General features: G+C 47.0%; 1 protein-coding gene across 2 annotated transcripts; it reads right to left on the bottom strand.

The window, feature by feature from the left end:
• Positions 1-5,066: 5,066 nt before the first annotated feature.
• Positions 5,067-22,739, bottom strand: TSPAN16 (tetraspanin 16; the record flags this gene model as incomplete). 2 transcript variants are annotated; one of them, XM_079114795.1, is made up of 7 exons in its annotated part: positions 5,067-5,158; positions 9,377-9,460; positions 12,624-12,776; positions 16,064-16,171; positions 17,929-18,003; positions 20,512-20,709; positions 22,671-22,739. In XM_079114795.1, the coding sequence occupies 7 exons, from the start codon at positions 22,737-22,739 to the stop codon at positions 5,111-5,113; spliced, it is 735 nt and encodes a 244-aa protein (XP_078970921.1). In that variant the 3' UTR covers positions 5,067-5,110. The 2 variants fall into 2 exon arrangements, with proteins under 2 accessions (XP_078970921.1, XP_078970922.1); XM_079114796.1 differs by lacking the exon at positions 17,929-18,003.
• Positions 22,740-23,278: the final 539 nt, after the last annotated feature.

The following is a 23,278-nucleotide window of genomic DNA, read 5'->3' as shown; positions in this document are numbered from 1 at the left end:
GGTTATGAGGCTTAGATGAGGTCATGAGAGTAGGGACCCCCATAATCACATAATGGCTTCATAAGGAGAGGAAGGAGACTGAGCTAGCACAAGTTCTCTGCCTCACCTTGTGATGCCCTGTGAACTCTGCATAGAGTCCCCACCTGCAGGAAGGACCTCACCAGATATGGCCATTGGATCTTGAACTTGCCAGCATTTGGAATCACGAGTTGAATTTTTTTTTTTTTTTTTTTTTGCTACTGGGAATTGAACTCAGGGGCGCTTAACCACTGAGCCACATCCCCAGCCCTTTTTAATATTTTGTTTAGGGACAGGGTCTCACTGAGTTGCTTAGAGCCTCATTGAGTTACTTAGAGCCTCACTAAGTGGCTGAGGCTGGCTTTGAACTCGTGATCCTCCTGCCTCAGCCTCCTGAATCACTGGAATTACAGGTGTGCACCACCACCACCAGCCTATTTATTTATTTATTTTTTAATTTTGAAACAGGGTCTCACTAAGTTGATAAGGGTCTTGCAGAATTGCTGAGGCTGGCCTTGAACTTGTGATCCTCCTGCCTCAGCCTCCTGAGTGGCTGGGATTACAGGCGCATGCCATTGTTCCTGGCTCCCAATAAACTTTTATTTTGTATGTGTTACTTGGTCTGTGATATTGTCACAGCAATTAACAACAACAACCACCAAAATGGACAAGGACACCTGGGAATTCAAGTGAGGGCAGTTTTGTGAGATTGAGCCCTTGAAGTGAAAGAACCCCTTTTGAAATTAAAAGCAACTTCCTGATAAATGCTTTTATTCCTTGCGCTGAGGCGGACTCCAAGGAAATGAAGACTGATGTATTCTCCAGCCAGCACAGCCTAGCTGACTACTCAGCACCTTTCCAGCCTTTTGTCCCGTTGTGCCTCCTCCTCTCTTATACAAGCTTTCTGCCCCCACTCCCGAGTCCCCAAAGATGGAGACTTGAGACAGAAAGATCCTCGACGTCGAATAAACCTATTTTCCTCGTGGCCTGTGACGGGAGGCAAAGCCAGATGCCACCAGGCAGGAAACTGTCCCGTCTCACCCTAACTCCAGATAATTTGGGTCAGAATGGAATTGAATTGTAGGACAGCCAGACGGTGTCCACAGAGAACCGAAGAACTGCTGGGTGTGGAAAGCCCCACATGTGTCTCCAAGGCTGAGAGGGGGCTGGGCTGGGGCTCAGTGCAGAGCGCTTGCCTGGCACGTGTGAGGCCCTGGGTTCGAGTCTCAGCACCACGTACAAGTAAAAAAGTAAAATAAAGGTACTGCGTCCATCTACAACTAAAAAATATACATCCGTATACACAACAGTGTTGTGAGTGCGGTCTCTCTGACATAGAGCAGAAGCCCCAACGACACTTGCTGAGCGAAGGCACGAACTGCAGACCCCAAAGGGGAAGAGAGACCAAGCCCAGGAGCTTACACCCTGTCCCAGGATTCTCACTCTGCTCTCCGTGCCTCCCCTCTGCGTCCCTGACCCCACCAGGTGGTGCCCCTGAAACGGTGCCAGCTGCCCAAAGCCTCCAGTCTCCTGGGCCCCTCTCAGGCCTGAACCCATCTCTGTGCCAGGAGGTACAACATCCTGATTGGCTGGCGGGGGTCACATGCCCGCTCCCACCCCCGCCCCAGGAATGGAATGTCTGAGGCCAGCGGGTTCAAAGCAAAATAGACGGAGTGTGATTGGCAAGTAGCAAATACAACCTGTGCCCATTCAATCCTCCTGAAATCCTCCCAAAGGAAAGACTGAAGCGCGGCGCGGTGGCGCATGCCTATAATCCTAGCAGCTCCGGAGGCCGAGGCAGGAGGATCGCGAGTCCAAAGTCAGCCTCAACAACTTAGCGAGGCCCTAAAGAAACTTAGTGAGACTGTCTCTAAAGAATATAAAAAGGGCTGGGAATGCGGCTCAGTGGTTGAGCGCCCCTGGGTTCAATCCCTGAAGAATTTACCAAGCCTCGATTTTGCGATCCCTAATTCAGCCTCCTGTGGTCATTGGATGACACCCTTGGTTCATTCACTCTCAGCAGTGACCATGGCCGCCTTAACATCCCCTGGGTAATCCCCATGCCCAAGCCACATCCCTGTACAATTAAATGAGAAGGGGCTGGGGGTGGGGCTCAGTGGCAGAGCACCCGCCCAGCACGTGCAAAGCCCTGGGTTCCATCCCCAGTGCTGCAAAAAGAGAGGAGGGGAGGGGGAGGGAGGGAGGGGAGGGGGAGGGAGGGAGGGGAGGGAGAGGGGGAGGAGCAGATTAGAGCAGAACTGGTTCCCCAGACCAGCAGTGTCTTCTTAAGAACTTGCTAGAAATGCAGATTCATTGGCCCTATTCCAGATCCCTGAGTCAGAAGGCACCCAGCTTTTAAGAAGCCATCCAGAGGATTCTAATGCATGCTCCAATTTGAGGACTGCTGGGCTAGAACAAAAGGGACTCGAGAGACATGACAGTCAAACTGATGTGCGGAGCTTGTTTGGATTTTGATTCAAAGACACTGAGTATAAAAAGACATTTTTAAGCTAATCAGTAAAATTTGATGATGGCCCGGGTATTAAGTGATTCCAAGGAATTGTCGTAGGTGTGATAATGGCATTATGGTTGTGAACACAAATGAATATATTTTTAGAGATGTCGACTGAAGCATGAAGGGGAAAATGACATTGCCTGGCATTTGTTTTAAAATAATCCATCAAAATGTCTCACCACAAAAAATAGAGTTTGTACGCGAGGTGATGGGATGTGACTTCATCATTCCATGTTGTATACATGTTACTGAGCCGAGGTTCCGAGGCTCATCCCAAGAAAAACCAACAGCCAGGAGACAGGGCTGGGGAGAAACTAGGTTTTATTCGTGGCCACACAATGGGGAAGCGGGAGCTGGATCACACATCGACTTCTCAACCCTGCAGGGTCCTGGGGTCCCAGACACAGGAGGGAGAGGGACAGGCTAAGAAGGAGGAGGAATGTTCATGTCTCTTCTGGGAATGGGCAGAGATATTCCAGGAACTCCGTGCCACCTCGTTTCACTCCTTTCATGGTCTGGAATTTCCGGAAGTGGCTGTTGAGGTTGATAGATGCCTTTAGCCTCCAGGGTTGGGGCGGGGAGAAAGACTGGCCAGTCTAGGTCAAGGTCGCCCCGTGTCTCAGTGAGGGGTGACACATTTCTCAAAGGTCCAACATGTCTACCTGCAGTACACCTAACTCAAAAGTGAAGGCAACAGCCTGGCCCGGCGGCGGAAAAAGAATTAGCAAAAAAAAAAAAAAAAGGTTTAAGGCAATAACGGATACAGGACATGCTGGCAGAGATGCTGAGGGTTTTCCTCTCATTCCAGTCACCCCTGGGACACTTGCAGGCCCAAGTGAAAAGTGAGTGTTTTCAGCCCAAGTGAACTTCAGGTGCCTGAAGAGAAACCTCGGTGGCTGTCATCAATCACCCACGTCAGAGGCGTCATCTACAGCAGAGCTAGCGTGAGGCTAATCATGTATTGCCCAGCTGTGTGACCTCCAAAACTAGGGGGGCTTTTTGTGTTGTTTGTTTTTGGTACTGGGGATTGAACCCCGAGGGGCTTTATCACTGAGTCGCTTCCCCAGTGCCTTTTAGTTTTTAGATTTTGAGACAGCGTCTCACTAAGTTGCTGAGGGAATCTTGCAAATTTGCTGAGGCTGGCCTCCATCTTGTGATCCTCTGGCCCCAGCGACTGGAGCAGCTGGGATTACAGGCATGCACCATTGAGCCCAGCTAAAGTTAGTGATTTCTAGAAGTCAGGTAAATAAACTAGAAGGTTTATTTAAATTCCTTCCTCAATAAGATACACATATCAAAATAGTACATCGTACCCCATATGTATATAAATTATGACTCTAATGAAGTCCTAAGGGTGTAGTTTAGTGGCAGAGCACCTGGGGTTCAGTACCCAGCACTACAAATAATAATAATGATGATGATGATGCAATGCCAGGCGTGGTGGCTCACGCCTGTAATGCCAGCAACTCAGGAGGCTAAGGCAGGAGGTTTGCAAGTTTGAAGCCAGCCTGAGCTACTTAGTGAGACCCTGCTTCATAATAAAAAATAAAAAGGGATGAGGATGTAGTTCAGTGGCAGAACACTTGTAGGAGGCCCTTGGGTTCAATCCTCAACACCACAAAAAGATAAAAATAAACGAATGAGTTAGGTGCAGTGGCACTTGCCTATAATCCCAATGACTTGGAAGGATAAGGCAGGAAGATCACAAGTCAGAGGACAGTCAGGGCAACACAGCAAGAACCCGTCTCAAAACAAAAAATCAAAAGGGCTGAGGAAGTAGCACAGTGGTAGATTGTCCCTGGGTTCAATCCCAAGTACCACAAAAATAAGTAATAAACATAAAAACAGGATAAATGAAACAAATATATTAAAACCTTCATGTCATTGATTCTGGGTGATGAGTCTTTGGGGGGTTTCTTTGGACTGAGTCTCTTGACTTCTGTGAACCTTCCAGATGTTTTCACAGAGTAATTTACAAGACAGGAAAATTGTATGAGAAAGAAGGATGTGACATATGCTATAGTTTGAATGTGTTTGTGCTCCAAAGCCTCATATACTGGGAGCCGTGTCAGCAGTATGGTGATTTGAGAGGTGATTGGGACCTTTAAGAGGTGGGACCTGGTGGGAGGTCTCAAGCTGATCCCTCTCCCTTAACCTGGCTTCCTGTCTGGCTATGGAATCTTTCCCTCTTGCATTCCTTCCTGCCATTATGGTTCCATCTGTCATGAGGTAATAAAGCCAGGGAAGCCCCCACCAGAGCAGGCACTATACCGTTTGGATTTTCTGGCTCCCAAACTAAGCTAAATAGAATTCTTGTCTTCCTAAGTACCCAGCCTCAGGTTTTTCATTACTGTAACAACAAAAGGATTTATACAGCATCCCTTTCAGTATTTCAAGCTAAAGTCATTGCTAGCTGGTATGAAAAATGGCACTAAAGAGAAAGGAGTCAGGATGGATGGGGTTTTCTGAATTCTTTATTATCAATCTTGCTTCCCAAACAGTGAGTGCCACAGAGAAATAAAAATGAAGGCCAATATCCAGAATCCAGGCGGGCTCGTCCTGTCTTCTCAAGGGCTGTCAGCCCAGCTTGATGAACAGCAGCAGGGTGGCAAGGATGCCTGGCAACTGAAATGGAAGAAGAAACACTGAGGCCTTGCTAGAGAACCAGAAACCAGACCAAACGGTACGGGGAACATCCTGAAGCAGAATTTTACAGATGGCTGAAGGTCTGTCTGGGCCAACTTAAAGCTACTTTGGTCCTGTTAACACAGTGAAACCAGCAGTGGGCATAGGCCTTGTCATGGTGCATATGAGTAACTGTCCCGTTGTTTCACTCATCCTATGTGCACTCTTTCCTGCAGTCTCCTGATTCCTGAGGACTACGTTTCCCAGTCCCTCCTGCCTCCAGCTTCCTGTAAGGTTTGTCCATTAGGAAGCACAGACAGGAAATAGAGGGCAGGAGAAGAGAGGTTGGGTGTTCCTTTGACACCCCGACACCCTGCTTCTGCCCATCCTGAGCTTTCCACAAGCACACTGTTCTTGTTGGACTTCTCTTTAGTCCTTCTACTCATTTTTGAAAGTATGGTATTAAAATCTCCAATTACTGCTGTTGACTTGTCTATCCTCCCCATTCCATCAGTTTTTGCTTCATTTATTTTGGAGTTCTATTCTGAGGGGCATGTGTGTTTATGTTAATGTTAATTTTGTTTGTTTTACATTTATATGTATATATGATGCTTGAAATTATAATGACTTCCGTATGCATTGACCCTTTCATCATTATGAAATGTCCTTCCTTGTCTCTAGTGACTGTTTTTTGATCTGATATTAGTATAGCCATTACAGCTCTCCATTATAAGGTACTGTTGACATGGTACATCTTTTTCTACCCTTTAATTTCAAAACATTTGTCTTTGAAGCCACAGTGTTTCTCATACGCTGAGTATAGATTGATCAGATTTTTAAATCCATCCTTCCAATCTCTGTCTTTGATCAGAATGTTTAATCCTTTTACATTTAATGCAATTGCTGATGAAGTAGGGTATCTATCTGCCACTTTGTAATTTGTTTTCTATTTGTCCTGTGTTTTGATCCCCTATTCTTTCATCATGGACTTCTTTTGCATTAGATATTTTCTAATGTACCATTTTAATTCCCTCACTTTCCAATTTTTTTTTTTTTTTTTTTTTTTTTTTTTTTAGTACTGGGGATTGAACCCAGGGCCTTGTGCTTGTGAGGCAAGCACCCTACTAACCGAGCTATATCCTCAGCCCACTTTCCAATACTTTAAAATTATTTCTTAGTGGTTGCCTTAGGGATTGCAATTAAAATCTTTACTTTTGCCATGTAGTTTGGATTTGTACCAAACTAATAACATACAAAATATATGCTCCTTCATAGTCTCATTCTATCTTCCTTTATAGTATTATTTTCATACAAATGGAATCTTTACATATAAGTTAATCAGCACAATTTTATAGATATTACTTTATGAAGTTGTCTTTTTAATTAATTAGTTGATTGATTAATTAAATTTTTGACATAGGGTCTTGCTATGTTGCCAAAGCTGTTCTTGAATTCCTGGGCACAATCGATCCTCCTACCTTGACCTCCTGAGTAGCTGGGACTCTAGGCATACACCACCATGCCTGGCTGCAGTTGTCTTTTAAATCAAGAACAAGTAGACAACTCTGAGTAAAAAGACTTTTGTATTGTTTTTCAAAATTTTATTTCAGGAAGAAGATTCATATTAACCTATTTGGTCCCATTGTACAAGATATGGAACACCAAAAGAAGCTTAAATATAGTATATAATTATGTAACATAATTATAAAATAACATAATTATAATAAAATTGACATAATAATATACACAAGCACGAGGTTGCTATTTCCCACCTCCTTTAATGTGCTGTGTCAATCTTTGAAATATTCACAGGAACAAAAACTTGGGATTTAACAGGTCAGTATGTTTTGTCCTTCATTTTGGCCTGATGGATAGATACCCTTTAGGATTTCTTGTGGGGCAGGTCTGCTAATTACTTTCCTTGGTTTTCGTTTACCTGCTAATGTCTTAAGTTCTCCATCATTGTAAGGGTAATTTTGCTGGGTATAGAATTCTTAGTTGACAGCTTTTGTTCTTTGAGCATTTAAATATGCCATCCACTACTTTTGTCCTCCATAGTTTCTCATGACAAATGAGTTGTGTCCCTCTTTCTTTCTTTCTCTCTTTGGTTTTGCTTTGCTTTTTGTTTGTGTTCTGTTTTGGACACTGGAGGTTGTACCCAGGGCTTTACTCATGCTAAGCACACGCTCCACCCCTGACATGCACCTCCTGTCCCGTCCTGTCTTCTGTGCAGCATGTGGGTGTGGGACTCTCCGAGTCTGTTCTGCTTGGAGTTCGTCCAACTTCTTGGAGGCGTAGATTCTTGGTTTGGAGACTGTCTGGCTGCCGCTCTTTTCCGCTTCTTCTCCTCTCGAGGATGTTTGTTGCACACGTTAGTCTTTTTGATGGTGTCCCGTAGGCCCTGAGGCTCTGTAAATTTTTCTTTCTGTCCCTCAGACTAAGTAATCTCAGTTCATTCAACTTCCCCACTGATTCTTTCTTCTGTCAGCTTAAATTCATTAAATTTTTGTGAAATTTTAATTTTAATTGCACGTGTTAATCCCAAAATTTCTGTTTACTTCTTTTAAAAAATCATTCCTGGGCTGGGGGTGTCACTCAGGATTACAGCGCATGCTCAGAAAGTATAAGGCCCTGGATTTGATACCCAGTAACACATCTCACACACACACACACAACTTGACAACAATTTGGCAACTCTGGAAATCAGATTTAGCCCAGTGCACTGGGCCACATGCCTAGCTCTTTTTATGTTTTATTCTGAGACAGGGTCTTGCTATGTTGCTGAGGCTGCCCTTGAACTTGCAATCCTCCTGCCTTAGCCTCCTGAGCCACTGGAATTACAAACATGCGCCACTGTGTCAGGCTAGGTCCCACATATTGAAGGTCCCACTGTCTCCCAGTGGCACCAGAGACTGGTGACCAGGCTTTTACCACAGGGCTTTGGGGGACATTCTGGATCCGAGCCATAACATCCAGTCTCAGGTATTCTTAGATGGCAACAGGAAACAGACTGAGACAATTGTCCATGTCGAAGATCTCTTCAGACAGGGTTCAGGGGTGAGAATAGCCTCGTACACAGTGCCTCCACCGTGAGTGGTCTTCAGGCATCTCCAGTGAAGTACGGAAAACACACCACCTTTCAGCCCCTGCCCTCTGACCCCTGCACTAGGCGAGGCCTTTCTAGAGCTGACAAGAGCCTTCCAGAATCAGGTCAGGCAGAGCATCGTGCAAAGCCTTTGACTTTCACCTCATCATGCCACCCAGTGACCCTCAGACAGACAGCTAGTGAGTGACACAACTAGGGCCAAGTCCCGGCTCTCAGGGCCTCCCCACACAGGACCCCTACCAGGATAGCGATCTGGACATGACCCCAGGTCAAGCCAGTGTTCTTCCTCTCCACGTCGGGGTGGAGGCCCTGTACTCTCATGCTGTCCCCTTTCCAGTGAATTTTCTTTTTCTTTCTTGCTTTTTTTGTCTATTTGTTTGTTTGTTTTTGTTTTTGTTTTGGGTACCGGGGATTGAACTCAGGGGCACTGGACCACTGAGCCACATCCCAGCCCTAGTTTGTATTTTATTTAGAGACAGGGTCTCACTGAGTTGCTTAGTGCCGCACTTTTGCTGAGGCTGGCTTTAAATTCGAGATCCTCCTGCCTCAGTCTCCCAAGCTGCTGGGATTACAGGCCTGTGCCACCACACCCCACCCTTTCTTGCTTTTTGTTTTGATTTTGTGGTGCCGGCGGTGAACCCCACAGCCCCTGTACACGCTAGACAAGAGCTCTACCACTGAGCTACGTCCCAGCCTGCAGCAAGTATCTTTAACAGAAATAGTCATTTGAATATCAGCTCCACCTGGGAGAGATTTTTGTCCTTTGGTCGCTTTTATGCCCCCTCCCATCCCCTTGATGAGAACAGTGTTCAGCGCACCCTAGGTGCTTCCATGTGGTCATGCAAGGTGGCCCCCACCTGTAATCCCAGCGGCTTGGGAGGCTGAGGCAGGAGGATGGCAAATTCAAAGTCAACCTCAGTAATTTAGCAAGGCCTTAAAAACTTAGTGAGACCCTGTCTCAAAATAAAAAATAAAAAGGGGCGGGGATGTGGTTCAGTGGTTAAGGCCCCCCAGATTCAACCCTCAGTACCAAAAAAAAAAAAAAAGAGAGAGAGAGAGAGAAATAGAAAGAAAAGAAAAACCTCCATGTGACCAGAGAGGCCAGGTCTTACCTGTATCACTGCTGCCCCCAGGGAGACGCCGCTCAGGGTGGAGCTCTGAGTCTGGGTTATCTTCAGGAGCTTGAGGAAACAGCCCTGAGGATGCAAATATCAAAGCGGGAGGAGCTGGCGAGGGACCCCCGACTCGTCCACTACTCTACTCCTGGGGTGGGTCAGGTGCCTCTCAGAGGAGAAGGGGACGAACCCTCCCTGGTGCCTTGGCTCCTCCTCTTCGGCCGACCCCTGGAGCCCGGCATCTGCCTTGCCCCCTCACCACAATGCTTCACTGAGGCCGCACAGCCCACTCCCTTCTCCATCTGTGCTGGTGTGGTCACCTGCGGCCACGCACCCTGGAACAGAACTGTGCGACCTGGGAGAGGTCATTCCACCTCTCTGCGCCTCTGCTATCCCATCTGTAAATGGGACCGACAGAATCTGCCTTGCAAGAATTTTAGAGGGGAGTGAAACAAAGTATCTACATGAACATGGCAGTGGCCTGACACTTTGCAAGGAACGCACCCACCCTTCCTTCTTTCCTTCCTTCCTGCCTGCCTGCCTGCCTGCTTGCCTGCCTGCTTGCCTGCCTTTCCCTTTTTCCTTTCTTTCCTTTTCTTCTTCATGGTGCTGGGGATCGAACCCAGGTCTCATTGAGCTATGTCCCCAGCTTCTGTTAGTTATTTCTGAGGACTCTTTACATATGAACAGAAGGGCTTTATTACATATGTACTTAGCACCTTCTCAGTCCCTTATGTGTATTTTATCACCATCTCTCACATAACCTCATGAGGTGGTACTATAGTTTTATGAGGTGAGGAGAACAGAATGGATGGCTGCAAGTCACCTAGAGGTGGGGGAGGGGCTTATCCCTCCCTTCCCTCTGTCACAGCTGCTCCCCTTTCAAGGTCCCTGGAATGTCTTGCCTTTGGAGGATTGAGCTTCCTTGAGCTTGCAGTTGTCACTGTTTAGTACCAGTGTGCCAGGAACTGACCTGGTCACTGGTGACACAGCAGTGTTCAAAACAGATGAAATTCCTGCCTTCATGGGGCTGATATCTGCGCTGGGGGTGACAAGCAAGCAGTGGTTCCCAGTACTGGGAGGACCGTGAAGTGGGTACGAGGACAGTGTGATGGCTGGGAGGGGATCCTTTTACAGAAGGAGGTCAGGAACAGCCTCACTTAGAAGTGACATTTGAACGCAGAATGGCAAGAGATGAGATAGGAAGACATCTGGGGAAAAGCATTCCAGACAGGACCAGCATAGACAAAGGCCCTGAGGCAGGACTGTGCCTGATGTTTTTTGAGCAGCTGTGAGAAGACCACTGTGGAAGGAGTGGAGTGAGGAGGGGAAAAAACGGGAGGAGAGGAGGTGACAGGCAGTTGTTCAGAGCCCAGGGGCCAGTGTGTGGCCCCAAGTCTACCTGTGAGGCCCTAGCCTGGCAGTCAGCCCAGCTGGTTCTCCATAAGACCTGGCTCGGAGCAGGAGCCATCTGGTGTGGATGGTTGGAGGGAGGCCAGATGATATTCATATTTCTCCCCTTAGAGAAGAGCCCTGTGTTTGTTCCCTTGTGGCAGAAGTGAAGGGGGATCTGAGGGTGGGGCTTGAAATTCAGCTGCACTACTCCCTGTTCATTGGGACCTCTGTGCCTCCTTTCCTTAATCTACAAAGCAAAAAAAGGAGTGATCCCCAACTTGAGAGGCGATGTGATGGAGCTCACGGTGAGGTTGGGGTGTGGCTCAGTGGCTGAGTGTTCACCGAACAGGTGCAAGCCCGCCACCTCATCTGGTCTCCTAACCTCTCTGAGCCTCAGTTTCCTCACCTATAAAATGGAAAAAGCGATAGTACCCACCTCATGAGAGGAATGAGAAAATCCATGGGAAGGGCTGAGAAGGTGCTGAGTACTTACGAAACAAAGCCCTTCTATTTATATATAAAGTGCACTGAGAAATAACTAACAGTGGTTTTTTTGTTTTAAACAGCCTCAGTGAGTGCTTAGTCACATGTTTGGCCATTACTATCACCAGGATTATCATATTTTTATCATTATTGCTGCAACTTCAGCCCATAGAGCAGGCAAAATGACCCAGACAAAGGACTCAAGACAAAGTGGAATCAGATCCCAACTTTGTCAAGGCCATGTTGACCTTGAACTAGTCACATTCCCTCTCTGGACCTCAGTTTCCCATCTGTGAAGTGGAAACGTAACTTTAACCTCCCAAGGGGCACTATCAGAAGGCAGTGGAACCACTAAGAGGTGGGGCCTAATGGGAGGTGTTTAGGTCATGGGGGTCAAGGGAGTGGGCCCATGAAGGGGATTGTGGTACCCTGGTCTCTTCCTCTCTCTTTTTCATCCATTGCCATGAGGTGAACAGGCTTCCTCTGCCACACACTCCCAACATGATGTGCCACCTTGCTATAGGCCAAAAAAGAATGGGGCCAACTGAAAGGACTGAAACCTCTGAAAGTGTAAGCTAGAATAAACCTTTCCTCTTTTTAAGTCGATTATCTCAGATATTTTGTTACAGTAAGGAAAACTGAGTGATACTCTCCTCAAGATTATGTATTAAAAGGAGCTGAGCCAGGTGTGGTGGTGCACACCTGTATCCCAGCAGTTCAGAAGGGGGAGGCAGGAGGTTCACAAGTCCAAAGCCAGCCTCAGCAACTTAGTGAGAGAGACCCTGAGCAACTCAATGAGACCCTGTCTGTAAATAAACTATGAAAAAGGGCTGGAGGGCTGGGGCTGGGGCTCAGTGGTAGAGCATTTGCCTGGCATGTGTGAGGCACTGGGTTCAATTCTCAGCACCACATACAAATAAATGAATAAAATAGAGGTCTATCAACGTCTAAAATAATTTTTTTTAAAAAAGGGGGGGTGGCTGGAGATGTTCAGTGGTTAAGTGCCCCTGGGTTCAATCCCTGGCACCAAAAAAAAAAAAGTCTGAACACTCAGTGAGAGTTGATTTCTCTGATTCCTCTCTCCCTCATCCCCTTTGCTAAGGTCCCCACAAACAAGTATTTTTAGAAAATCCACAGCCAGCGGGCTGGAGAAATGTGATCCCAACTACTCAGGAGGCTGAGGGAGGAAGATCACAAGTTTGAGGCCTGCCTGGGCAACTTAGTGAGACCCAGTCTTAAAATACAATAAGAAGGGCTGGAGAGTGGTAGAGCTGCCCCCTCCCACCTGGGTTCCACCCCCTGTGCCACAAAAGAGAAAAGTCACCAGCCCGTTGGGTCTGTAAGCTCACAGCTGCACTTGAGTCACCTTCTGGTGGATGACGTCTCTGGACACCGTGTGCCCATCACAGGCCGCCGTTCCTATGGATTTGCAGCAGCCCCTCGGGTAGGTGTGACCAGTTGTCATTTCAAAGGAAGAGCCAGAAAAATCCGTGTAGTTATTCACCCCACAACACTTCAACTGCACAGAGAGCAGAAGAAGAAATATTGAAGACTCCCTTTCAAATGATAAAATAATAAGACAGTAGAAATCACCATCACCATGGCTACCGTCCAGAGCAATCGGGCTAAATGCCCCAACACCGCCCAATGGTAGCTCAGAAACTTCTCGGCCTCTGGTCTCGGTCTATGTAAACATGAGGCCCTGCACAATCCACCTCTTCACACCCCCAACCCTTTACTCACTCAGCTCAGGCCTTACCAATTTCTTCACTGTTCCTCAAACACACTTAGCAAGCCCCAGCCTCAGGGGCTTGCTCAGACTGTTCCCTCTTTTTAGAATGCTCGCCCTTCAAATATCTGCTGGTTCCCTCCCTAACTTCATTCAGATCTCTGTTCAAAGGTCTCTTCTCAGACAGGCTTGTCTTGACCACCCTCTCTAAATTAGCTACATCCCCTGGATCAGTCAGGCTGGGCTCAGTTATGTGGATGTAACAAAGAGTCCCTCCATCTCAGTGTAATGGTTCCTCGCCACCCCATCCCACCCATGGAGATTAAAATCCACAGCTGCTCAAATACCTCATAGAAAATGGGACAGTGTTTACATGGAACCTACACATATCCTCCTGTATTCTTCAAATCATCTCCAGATAACAAGAATGGCTAAATTTATTGTGTCTCACTTTATTGTGCTTCGCAGGTACTGATTTTTGTTGCTGTTTTTTTTTTTTTTTTTTTTTTTTTTTTTTTTTTAACAAATTGAAGGTGTGCAGCAACCTTACATCAAGCAAGTCTATTGGTGGTGCTGATGAATGTTAGCACTTTTTAGTAATAAGGTTTTGCTTGTTTGTTTGTATCTGGTTTTGCTTCCTGCCCACCCCACCCCCGTGCTAGGAATGGAATTCAAGGCCCCATCTATGCTAGGCAAGTGTAATGCCACTGAGCTACACTCCCTGCATTTTAAATACTTTTTAAATGTTGAGATAGGGGATCATTAAGTTGCCAAGGCTGACCTCAAATTTGCAATCATCCTGCCTCTGCCTCCCGAGTCACTGGGATTATAGGTGTACGCCACACAGTCCCTCTTTAAAAGTTTTTTATCTTAAGACAGGGTCTTGGCTGAGTTGCTGAGGCTGACCTTGAACTTGTGATTCTCCTTCCTCAGCCTCCCAAGTAGCTGGGATTACAGATATGCACCAGGAGGCAGGGCTGCGAAGTACTTTTAAATGAAGGCATGTGCATTGGTCTTTTAAACATAGACTATATAATGCTATTGCACACTTCAAAGACTACACCAAACTTTTTTGGTGTGACCAGGGCTCAAACCCAGGGCCTCTTGCATGCCAGGCAAGTGCTCTACCACTGGGCTACACCCCCAGCTCTCAGATGCAACTTAAAAATTTTTTTTCAACCCATGGCTGGTGAATCTGAGGATGCAGAACCCACACATGCAGAGGGTGACTATAGTTCACTCCTCATTCATACACACGCCCATCGCAACTTGGCAGGGGAACTCTGCTTATCAAAGGCACTCAGGACACCAGGCATAGTGATGTATACCTGTAGTCCCAGCTACTCAGAAGGCTGAGGCAGGAGGATTGCCAGTTTGAAGCCAGCCTCAGCAACTTAGCAAGACAGTCTCAAAATTAAAAAAAGGCTGGGGATATCATAGTAGAGTGACCCTAGGTTCTATTCCCAGTACTGACGAGAGAAAAGGCACTCAGGGACTCAGGCTAATGGAGCAGCCACCATGTTCCATGGTTGTGGCAAAAGGAAAGAGCACTCTGGAGGCCCTGCACAAGCCAATCCAGTGGCCCGGTCCACAGGCAAGGTTCATGGCTTCTGTTGTCAGTCCTTTGGTCACAACTTGTCACATGACCCGAAGGACCTCAAGGGGACAATGAAAGCCTTTCCTTCTGGGTGCTAAAAACAGTTGAAAAGTAGCACTAAAGGGTAAATAAAACCCTCACTCTCTGTGCCTTTTCCCTGACTTTTTTAAAAAAACTTCTTTTTTAGTTGTAGATGGACACAATGACTATTTTACGCGCTGCTGAGAACTGAACCCAGTACCTCGTGCACGCTAGCAAGCACTCTACCACTGAGCCACAACCCCAGCCCCTTCCCTGCCTTTTGACATGTAACTTATCACCCTTGATACTGTTTCTTATTGTTTTCTCTTCTATCTTCCATTTTAAGTGTCATGAACAGAAGGAGGGTTTTTCAAATGCCTTACTGTGTCCCCAGAGCCCTGATCAGTGCCTGGCACATAACAGATGCTCAATAAGTATTAGTCTAAGGATTGAATGAATGAATGAGAGACATTTTCCACCACCTCAAGCTTGAAAAGCAGAAGCTGGGAGGTGGACAAGCTCTGCTCCCCATTCCACACCCGCTCCACAGCCTGACCTTGACCTCGCAGCAGCTCCTGGACTTGACTCAGATGTAAAATGCAACCTGAAACGGGCAATGAATTTTCCCTTCCAGAAACTGTCCTCAACCACCTGGTCCAAGAACTCAGATGGCAGGCCAGTCTACTTCCTAAATACCAAGGGACAAGATGGGAGTCTCACCTCCTTATGCCTGTGGGGATTGTGATTCTCTATTTATAAAAAAAAAAAAAAAAAAAAAAAAAAAAACTAGTGGTGCATGCCTGTAATCCCAGCAACTCGAAAGGCTGAGGCAGGAGGATCACAAGTTCAAGGCCAGCCTCCACAACTTAATGAAACTATGTGTCAAAATACAAAATAAAAGAACCGGGGGTGTGGCACTTGTCTAGCATGCACAATGCCCTGGGTGAAATCCCCAGTACCACCCCCCCCAAAAAAATTAATGAATGAAACAGAGAATACCTATAGGACCCAGCAAATACATTTCTGGGTAAAAGCAGGAACCAGGACAACTGTGCTCAGAATGGGTTTTATTCAGGGCAGCCAGAAGGCAGAAGCAACCTGAGGGTCCAATGATGGATGAATGGATAAACAAATTGATTTGACCTTAAGAAGGTTACAGTATGAATGAATTTCAGAGACAGTATGTTCAGCAGAATAAGCCAGTCACAGAATGGGTCCACTCACAGGAAGTCCCCAGAGCTACCAGATCCGTAGAAGCAGAGAATAGAATGGGGGGTAAGGATCTGGGGGATGGGGAGTCGGTGTTTCATGAGGACAGAGTTGCAGTTTGGGAAGATGGAATGTTCTGGAGATGGATGGTGGTGAATGGACTTTAATGCCATTGACCTATATGCTCAAAAATGGTAAATTTCCTGTCAAGTATATTTTTACCACATTTTTTTTTTAAAGTGAACCTCACCTTCTCCATGACCAAGTTCCATTGTTCAGAATAGTCGTCTGGCTCATTGTAACCTCTGTAATTCTTCCTCAGGGTCACAAAGGTGTGCTCCAAGGCCATTTCTCGAACCTTGAACATGAGACCCGAGACAATGAGCACCCAAAATAGCAAGGGTGGCCGGGAAGCGACGTTTGTTTCTTGTGGGTGGACAGGGGACGTGAGGTCCCCTCTTTTCTTACCCTCGGTTCGTGGGTCTGTGCTCAAGGGGGACACACTCGGGCTGCCAGGGTGCCAGGCAGGCAGGGGGACACGCTGCAGAGCGTGGGTCTGCCGCCATGCGCATCTGGTCGTACCCATCGCTAATGAACTTGAATCATCTGCTCTTTCCAATCGCCCACAAGCTGCGACGCCCACAGCTTGGCTGTACCTCGATTCAAGAACTCAGCCTCATCCTCACCAATCAAATCCCTCTCGGCACACATTAGGGGAGAAACTTAATTTTTCGATTATTTAAGTAAAGGTTTCCTTTTTTTTTTTTCTTTTCCCCAAAGAGGTGATATAGTCCCATCTTCAAAACTGACAAAGCCCACAAGGGTAGATCATGAAAAGTGTCCACCTCCCACCTCTTTCTCCCAGCCAGAGTTCCTCCCACTTCATGTCGATGACTATTCCCGTTTCCTGTGTCCCCAAAGAGATATTGGATGTGTGTCAAAGCAAAGTATATTTTCATTATTTTTCTCCCGGCCTGAAATTGCTGTCATTGTTCTGCATCTGGCTGTTCTCAACAAGAGTAGCAGGTGTTCGTGGTGCCCTATCATTTCCGTGTGCACTGGTCTGGCCTCCAACTGCCAGCAAGTGAGGGTTCTTGGTGGCCTCTGTGCCTAAGCACCCTATGAGCCACCCTCCACCAGTGGCTGATGGGAGTTGGTGGGTCACTACCCCGGCTCCCTCGCCCCTGGAGTGAAATAACTTAGATGCACGTTCTACCTTGTATCCCAGACATCCCCAGCAGGACCAAGTCCAGGGGCCCACAGTGTCACCTTTGTGGGCTGCCTTTCCTTTCCTACTTTACTTCTTCTGTCCCCTACAAGTGCTTCCTGGTATCACCTCCCAATACACCACAGGCCAATGAATCTTCTTGGGATACTGCTAAGGAGGACAGCTCTCTGTCCCAGTGAACATTCCATCTCGTGCACAGAGAGCGGCCTCCTTACTTGTTTCAGGAGCACAGGTCTTCAGTATGCAGATGTGCTGTCACTCACCTAAGCCCCTAGGCTGTCTGCAATCTCTTTGTGAGCTCGGTCCCAGAACCACCAGCCCTGGTGTGGTACTGGCTGAATCGTCCAGCCTGGTCTCCAGTTTGCAATGCTCCTGCACCGGCCTCCTGAGCAGCTGGGACTATAGGTCTGCACCACTGTGCCTAGCTGTCTGTGATTTTTGCAAGCCCTAGTATGACATATGTCACTCTGTGCCCAAGCAAGTAAATCCTCGGGCAATTTCCAGAAATGAGATTGTTAGGTGCAAGCACTCAAGCTTTTGTTATTTTCATGAGTTTTGCAAAATAATCCTGTTTTGAACATTTTTCAAAACCCCAACAAGGGGTACTTTTTTCCAATCTCCCCCTTTCCCTTCACCAAACATAGGAGACCTGGTCCACCTGGTCCAAAATGAACTTGGCAGGTTTCTTGGGGTCTTTGGGAAGGGAAGTTTTCAGCTTTTTGCCTCATCTCTGGAGGCACATCCATCCAAGGGACCCCAGATCCCTCCATCACCAAATCTCTGCCATCTAGGGACAGGTACCCAGTGTGGGTGCCTCCAGGGGGCAGGGCTTCTGTCCTCCTCTATTCTTTTCAGAAATGGATGGAGAGAAGCAGCTCAGTACTTACCATCCGGAAGAGGGCGAGGACCACAGCAGCGGCGGTGATTTCCAGGATGAGAATGATAACCATGAGCAGGAAACACTGGAAGACAGATGGGGACAATGCAGGGCTGGGAGCCTGCTCAGCCACATCCGGGGACTGTACCCACCCCACCTCCCATCCCAGACCTCTCTCCTCTGCTCCAGCTTGAAAGAATTCACACCTGGAGTGGGGGATGGGAGGCTGGTGGATTTTATTTCTCCCCAGTCACTTTTCTGCATGTTGGATAGGGGATCAAGGATGCTAGCAGGGGGATACTTTGGGGGGCTGTTAGCTGGACCCCCAGCTAACAGGGGAGGCTTAAGAGGAGACCTTAAAGTGGGGTGTGCAGAGAGCAATCTTGGTGGAGAGGCAGAAGGGACAATGAAAAGCAGGGCTCTACTGGGCGCCTTGGCTTATGTCTGAAACCCATCTACTTGGAAGCTGAGGCAGGAGAGCCGTAAGTTCGAGGCCAGCCTGGGAAACTGAGTGGAGACGCTGTTTCAAAGTAAAATTTGAAAAGGGTTGGTGATGTAGCTTGCCCAGCATGTGCAAGGCCCTGGGTTCTGCCCCTAGCACTCGATGGGGGGGGGGCAGTGGGGGACAGAACAAGGGAGACAAATTTTAGACAGGGACTGCAGGGAAGTTGCTGATGACAGGTCGGTAGGTGCCCCAGGGAAGTAACACCTGCTGGCCTCATTTTCTGATAAGTCACATGCCTGGTAGAGGACCATAGGAAATACTGCTGCTACACCTCGGAGAAACCTCTTTCTTCTTTGGGCTTTAGTTTCCCCACCTGTACAATGTAGCAGTGGGGTCAGCTCAGGGGGCTTCACTGGATTCTGTAACGCCCCTCGAAGACACGCGAGTCAAGTAAACTCAGCACCTTGCTTCCAGTTCATCTATTCCCGTCTGTATCCATTGTTATGATTGCCACTATTATTAGACATCTATTTGATAACCCAGGCTCTGAGTCCCCAGACTGGTCACCAGCAGGGCTTATCCAGCCTTGACAAGGAGAGGCGGGAAAGTAGTAGATGCACGCGCCTCCTGGATTCCCACAGTCCACAGGAGCATACACTGGTGCTGGGCTTAGCAGTTGCAGGAGCCCAGCTAAATGACACATGTTGCAGTTGATGACAACTAATAATATGTCCCTGCCTCTAGGTGGCTGAGGCTTCCAGACGACAGACACCTAGCAGTCAACAAATCCTCTGGGTTTCACCTTTAGAATCTACCCTGAAACTGCCCACTCTCATCCGGGACCTTTACCATCCTACTAGGTCTAGCCTCCCCGCCCCAACAGGCCGTTCCGCCCACAGTCACCAGAGGGCGCCTTGGAGCCCTGGGGTTAAAGCCATTCAACGCCACCCAAAAGATTTTTGTTTCTTGAGTGAAGTCTCAGGAGGATTTCGAGGGACAGGGACATATCCTGGGGAGAAAGCTAATGGAATTTACTAATAGGTTAGTGGGGCTACTGAGCAAAGGAAGACAGAGGAGTCTCGAAGTCTTCCAAGTGAAACAAAGGATAAAATAGGGTCCATTTCTTCCCTATGGAAGTGAAAACGAAAATTTGCAGGCGCAGAACCTATTGAATAAGAATTTGTTGAATGAGGTCATTGAGAGAAAACAAGGGAGTTGGGAATGTGGCTTAGTGGTACAGGGTGGCTAGCATGCAGTGAGGACCTGGGTTCACTCCCCAGCACTGAAAGGAGGAGAAAAGGAGGGAGGGGAAAAGAGAAGGAAAGAAGGAAGGAAGGAAATGAAAGACCTTCAGTGAGGTGGAGGGGTGCTTCTACCAATCATCTGTGCGTTAAGAAGCTACTAGACTAAGAATCTCCCTGAAAATCCCCAAAATAAAATAACCAGTGTTTTGCAGTAATGCAGTGGAAGAAGGAAAACAATACGCTACAGACAGCATCAAACTTAGGTGGGACAGTCCACTCGAACAAAATTCTAGGGGCACATCAGAGATGAAATGGGAATCGGGAAGCTAGGAGCTGGCATTTGGGGAGATGCGAAGTCAAGGCTGGATGTAAGAATGAGTGAGACTCTGTGGCATGCCATCTGCACAGTCATACCTGAAATGTTCAGATACCATGAACTTATGTATGGGGATTACAACAACACTCTGTCAGCAAAGGACAGACACGTAAACCAGTGGAACACAGTGGAACTGACCCAAGTGTGACAGGAAGACTGCCCGGGCCCCTCAATGCATGGGACAGTCTCTCACTGGGGTGTGTGTGTGTGTGTGTGTGTGTTTGTGAAATCAGATCCCTACCTCACACCACACATATAATTAAACTATAAAATAACTAAAAGTGAGAGATCAAGACTTTAAAAATTTTGAAGAAACTTAGGCAAATATGCTTTATGACCTTGGGGACAGGAGGAATTCAGAACAAGATCTGTCCTAATGGGAAAAATGGGTGCACCTGTTGCCATGAAGCAAGACACCCCAAACGGAGTTGAAAAAGGGCTACTGAGCAAAGGTGTTTGCAAGACATGCAAAGGGGATTTGTACATGGGGCACAGGCCAGGTGGGGTCTATGTGCAGATCCAACTTACAAAGAAGAGAGTGTTTCTGCTTTCTTTCGTAGCTCCATACCACCCCGCAAGGCCAAGCAGAAGGGTGATGCATCCTATGATCAGGCACAGGTACCCAACGTGAAAGAGGTATGCAGAAGACAATCCAAGGACCCTTGTCAGGTTGGCCTCTCCATACTTGACACTGAGGCCCAGGCCAATGAGGATCATGCCAGACACCTTTAGAACAGAAATCAGAAAGGTGGGGGGAGGGGTCCTTTAGGTGTATACAGATAGAACTGTTCCTAAGAGGGGATAGAGGGAAACAGACCAGTAAAAGCTGTAAATGTGTTTTAAAATGATAGTGCTCAGAGCTGGCGATGATGTAGAAAGATTTTCAAAAGTTGCCCCCAGGCAACAAACTTTGTGTGTAGGGGGAGGGAGGTGGAAGGAAACTACAATTCATACTTTTTTTTTTTTCTTTTTTTTTTTTTTTTTTTGCGGTGCTGGGGATTGAACCCGGGGCTTTGTGCTTGAAAGGCAAGCACTCTACCAACTGAGCTGTATCCCCAGCCCTACAATTCATACTTATAGCCTTAAAATTTTTACCTTTTAAGGCAAAACTCTATACAGGAATTCCATTCCTAGATACCCAGCATAAGGAAAATAGTCACAGTTGTGCCCGGAAAGGCACGGGGATATTTGTTACAGTGTTTTTATGGGAAAGGAATATTAAAAAAACTGAAAGCACCCAGTACCTCAGATGGGGTGAGTACATCACGGTAGAATGTGCGGTGGGATCCTGGACAGTTACGATGTTGTAGGACAGAGGGGGGCCATTTGTTTCTGAAAACCCACAGATATGATGGCCCTTGCAGGTCTATTAATGCCACTCAGTTCTGCTGGTGTCATTTTTGAAAGCAGCCACACATAGTCTGCAAGTACGCCTGTGGCAGTGTTCCGAAAGCACAGTACAGCAGCCCCGGCTGTGACTTGCTGATCCTGGTTCCAGGAGTACACTGGCTGGCACAGAAAGTTGCTTTTATTTATTTATTTATACCAGAGATTGAACCCAAGGGTGCTTAAGCACTGAGCCACATCCCCAGCACTTTTTTATATTGTATTTAGAGACAGGACCTCGTTCAGTTGCTGAAGCTGGCTTCGAACTTGTGGTCCTCCAGCCTCAGCCTCCCTAGCTGCTGGGATTACAGGCGTGCGCCACCAGGCCTGGCTTCAGCAAGCTGTCTTTAATGCCTTAATGTGTTTTCTTTTGTCTACTTTGCTCGTTCTAGGCAGGTGCTCTACCAATGAGCTACATCTTCAACCCCTTAATATGTCTTTTTTTTTTTTAAGGTGGATTGTAAAGCAATAGTACATATTTATTTTTATTTATTTATTTATTTTTTTATTTTATTTTTTTGCGGTGCGCTTGGAATGCAAGCACTCAACCAACTGAGCTATATCCCCAGCCCAATAGTACATATTTGTCTACTGTTTTTTAAAGGTGTATGGAAAAGTCTGGAAGGATTTAACGGTGATGACAATATTCATTGAATGATGACTCCCTGACAGGCTAAGCCCTTCAAACGTCTTTTCGCATGGAATTCCCTTCAAAATGTTACAATACAAGTGTCAAGATGGGAAGTGATATCTAATTTGCTTCTCTTTCCTAGAAACTTTTCTTTACATTATTTTACAATGAACATAATTACTTTTTAAAATTAACAACGCACACTTTGTGTTATTTTAAAGTAAGAAAAAATGTTTTGAAAATTTTAAAAATCAAGAAAATCAGGGGCTCGGTTGTAGTTGTGGTACTGTGTGCTTTACATGCCTGAGGTCCTGGATTCAATCCCCTGCACCAGAAAAGAAGAAAACAGAAAGAAAATAATCTCTTCATCCTGGTCTCCCCCCAAACATGATTTTCTGCAGGATTTGATTCAGAGCTGAGCTCTTTCATCACAGAACTAGGGTCCCCAAGATCACATGCATCTGTGCTAATTTCACCAGCTCTGGGTCCATCCAAACCTACACCCGTTTCCAGCGTGCCAGCTCCCCATCAGCCTGCCCTACATCTCTCCTGCTTCCCTGGGGATCACAGATCTGAATGCCAATTTGGATCAACTTATTTCTGTCTTTCAGGGACCTGGGCTTGGAGGAAGGGCTGCAAAATCCCAGGGCCTGAGTTGTGACATACTTACAGTCACGAAGCCATTCAGTAAAGATAACGTTTTCTTCAAGGAAGAATATGGAGGGTGTATTTCAGCCATGTTGACCAGACTGGGGTGCCCTGGACATTTAAGTTAGCATCTTCCTAAACCTCTGGGTTACTGTTTCCCAAGATGTCAGAGGACTGGGACGGGGGCCCAAAGTTGACTTACTGTGCCCCTCTGTTTCCTGGCTGCCTGATCACCTCCCAGGGCTGCCTGGCAGCTAGCTCACATCAGTCATAAGCCTTTATCACATCACAATCAGAAGCTGGAGCAAGATTCACAGTACCAGGGAAATAGGTTCCCCATACTGTCCCCTGTTGGCTTCTCCAAACAGGCCACATAGGTTGAATAAAAAGGCATGCTGTGCCTCTTTGGTACCCCCCCCCACACACACACACACCCTGATGCCAACTCGGTCCTCTGGGCAAAGAACCATTGTGTAATTGACATCCGTGCAGGTAGATTGGGATCTCCAAAAGAACAGGCATCTGGGATGTCCTATTCACAACTGGGTCCCCAAAGCCTGGCTCAGTAGGTACCAGTGTGGAATGAATGAATCAAGAGACTACACAGTGCAGGGATCTAGGTGCAAGCCC

The sequence above is a fragment of the Sciurus vulgaris genome (genome assembly GCF_902686455.1).
Source record: "Sciurus vulgaris genome assembly, chromosome: 16".
NCBI lineage: Eukaryota > Metazoa > Chordata > Mammalia > Rodentia > Sciuridae > Sciurus > Sciurus vulgaris.
Note: the sequence above shows the minus strand (reverse complement) of the source record. Positions and strands in the feature narration are given on the sequence as shown.